Consider the following 2,500-nt stretch of genomic DNA (forward strand, 5'->3'; position numbering starts at 1 on the left):
GAGAGGGAGAGAGAGAGAGAGAGAGAGACTTCTGCTCGCGCCGCTTGTGGGGGGGGGGGGGTCTCTGGGCTTGGTCTCGGGAGCCTTCGCTGTGGGCCGCTGGGGTTTCACGAGAGGCCGGGTCGGGTTTGGTTTGTGTTTGAAGGCGGGCGTGTGGGTGTGTGTGTGTGGGTGGGCGGGGGTGGGTGTGTGTGCGTTTGCGCGTGTGTGTGGGTGTGTGTGTGTTTGCGTGTGTGTGTGGGTGTGTGTGTGTTTGCGTGTGTGTGTGGGTGTGTGTGTGTTTGCGTGTGTGTGTGGGTGTGTGTGTGTTTGCGTGTGTGTGTGGGTGTGTGTGTGTTTGCGTGTGTGTGTGGGTGTGTGTGTGTTTGCGTGTGTGTGTGGGTGTGTGTGTATTTGCGTGTGTGTGTGTGTGTGTGTGTGTTTGCGTGTGTGTGTGTGTGTGTATTTGCGTGTGTGTGTATTTGCGTGTGTGTGTGTGTGTATTTGCGTGTGTGTGTGTGTGTATTTGCGTGTGTGTGTGTGTGTATTTGCGTGTGTGTGTGTGTTTGCGTGTGTGTGTGTGTGTTTGCGTGTGTGTGTGTGTGTGTGTTTGCGTGTGTGTGTGTGTGTGTGTGTGTTTGCGTGTGTTTGCGTGTGTGTGTGTGTGTGTGTGTGTTTGCGTGTGTGTGTGTGTGTGTTTGAGTGTGTGTGTGCTTTGCGCGCGTGCGTTGTGTGATTGTACGCGTTGTGTATTTTGTTTACCTGATTATTTTGGTTTTGTTTATTTATCAGCTGGAGACAGCATAGCTTTGTTTTTGTTATATATTGTTTATCAATATCTTGCTCACCACCAAAGGAAATCCAATAACGGAATCAGAAACAGAATAACTAGTCACGTTCGCTCTTTTGCATAATCTTCGTTGTTTGTGAAATATGTGATGAGTAGAGACAGCTTATTGGAATCTTATGCAACGAATGGCGGGTGATTTATTATTTTTAGAATGATCTAATTCGACTCTTGTGTGTTTGTACAGCACTTCGACTGCCGGAACCACATCCGCGTGATCCAGCCCATGTCCAAGAACCGCCTGTATATATGCGGCACCAACGCCCACAACCCGAAGGACTGGGTGATCTATGTGAGTAACTTGGCCGCGAATGGCGCTTGTTCATTGCGACTTTCCTGACTCTCCCTTTTCTCCTCGCTCGTTCGGATTGTAGTCGTGTATATTTAATAGTTTCCTCTTCTCCTTTCTTCCATTCTTCCAATTCTCAGACTAATCCCTTTTGCGTTCCCTCGCGCCCAGGCCAACATGACGCACCTGGCGCGCCACGAGCACGTGCCCGGCATCGGCTCGGGCGTGGCCAAGTGCCCCTTCGACCCCGCCGACAACAGCACGGCCGTGTGGGTGGAGCACGGCAACCCCGGGGGCCTGCCCGGCCTGTACTCGGGCACCGTGGCCGAGTTCACCAAGGCGGACACGGTCATCTTCCGGGCTGACCTCTACAACTTCACCACCAAGCGGCGCGAGTACCCGTTCAAGAGGACCATCAAGTACGACTCCAAGTGGCTGGACAGTGAGTGATGAGGCGTCGCTCGTCGGGGGTGACGAGTGTGATTTCCCAATAAAGGCCGTTGTACTCGCCGAAATGTCGGAATGCCGTATTGATCATTCACTCACGTTACAGGTTTCGGCGCCGCCCTCACGCGTGCTCTCTCTTGCAGAACCCAACTTCGTGGGCTCGTACGAGGTGGGCGAGTACGTGATGTTCTTCTTCCGCGAGACGGCCGTCGAGTACATCAACTGCGGCAAGAACGTGTACTCGCGCGTGGCCCGCGTGTGCAAGAAGGACACGGGCGGCAAGAACATCCTCGTGCAGAACTGGGCGACGTACCTCAAGGCCAGGCTCAACTGCTCCATCCCGGGAGAGTTCCCCTTCTACTTCAACGAGATCCGTGAGTAGGAGTGCCGTTTGTCGGCCGCTCGGCCGTGGACGGGCGCCGCCTGTCGGTGGCCGGGCGTGGACGGGCGTAGCGGCGAAGGGAAGTGGGATCGGGTGACTCACGCGTCGCGGACGGACGCCGAGGCTGCGCTTGAGAAAGGCCGCACCGCAGCCGTCTCTAGCGCCGAGGCTCCTGATTGTGATGCGGCAGAGTTTTTTTTTCACAAATCACACTGTAACGCCTGTTAATGCTCCATTCCGATGCGTAAACAGAGCCACACTTGTGATTTCTTTCACCTTTGGCCGAGATTTTCTCCGGAACGAATTCCACCTGACGTCATTCGCGCCGGAATAATATGTTTTCTTCAGTTCGTATGTCAACAAATGAAATAGGTTTTAACTCTGTAGTGCTGGATGCAGGTTGTGTTTGCATACGCCGGGATGGTTTTGCTGTTGTAAACCGCCCAGATTGTATGCTGTTTTTCACGTATGGAATCTTGTAATGACGGCGGGTTATGTGGAGAAATTTTCCGGTGGCTGCTGTTGTATTTTAGTGAAACGTGACCTCGCCAAAATC

At 53.4% G+C, this 2,500-nt stretch overlaps 1 protein-coding gene across 1 annotated transcript in view; it reads left to right on the top strand.

Moving 5' to 3' along the window:
- The window catches only part of Sema2a (Semaphorin 2a), a gene marked incomplete at its 5' end in the record, with an annotated part of 17,176 nt that overhangs the window by 1,292 nt on the left and 13,384 nt on the right, over positions 1-2,500 (top strand). The window contains 3 exon segments of the mRNA XM_070136937.1: positions 1,014-1,118; positions 1,287-1,557; positions 1,706-1,936. Of these exon segments, the coding sequence (XP_069993038.1) occupies positions 1,014-1,118; positions 1,287-1,557; positions 1,706-1,936 (607 nt within the window).

Source organism: Penaeus vannamei, chromosome 22 (assembly GCF_042767895.1).
Source record: "Penaeus vannamei isolate JL-2024 chromosome 22, ASM4276789v1, whole genome shotgun sequence".
NCBI lineage: Eukaryota > Metazoa > Arthropoda > Malacostraca > Decapoda > Penaeidae > Penaeus > Penaeus vannamei.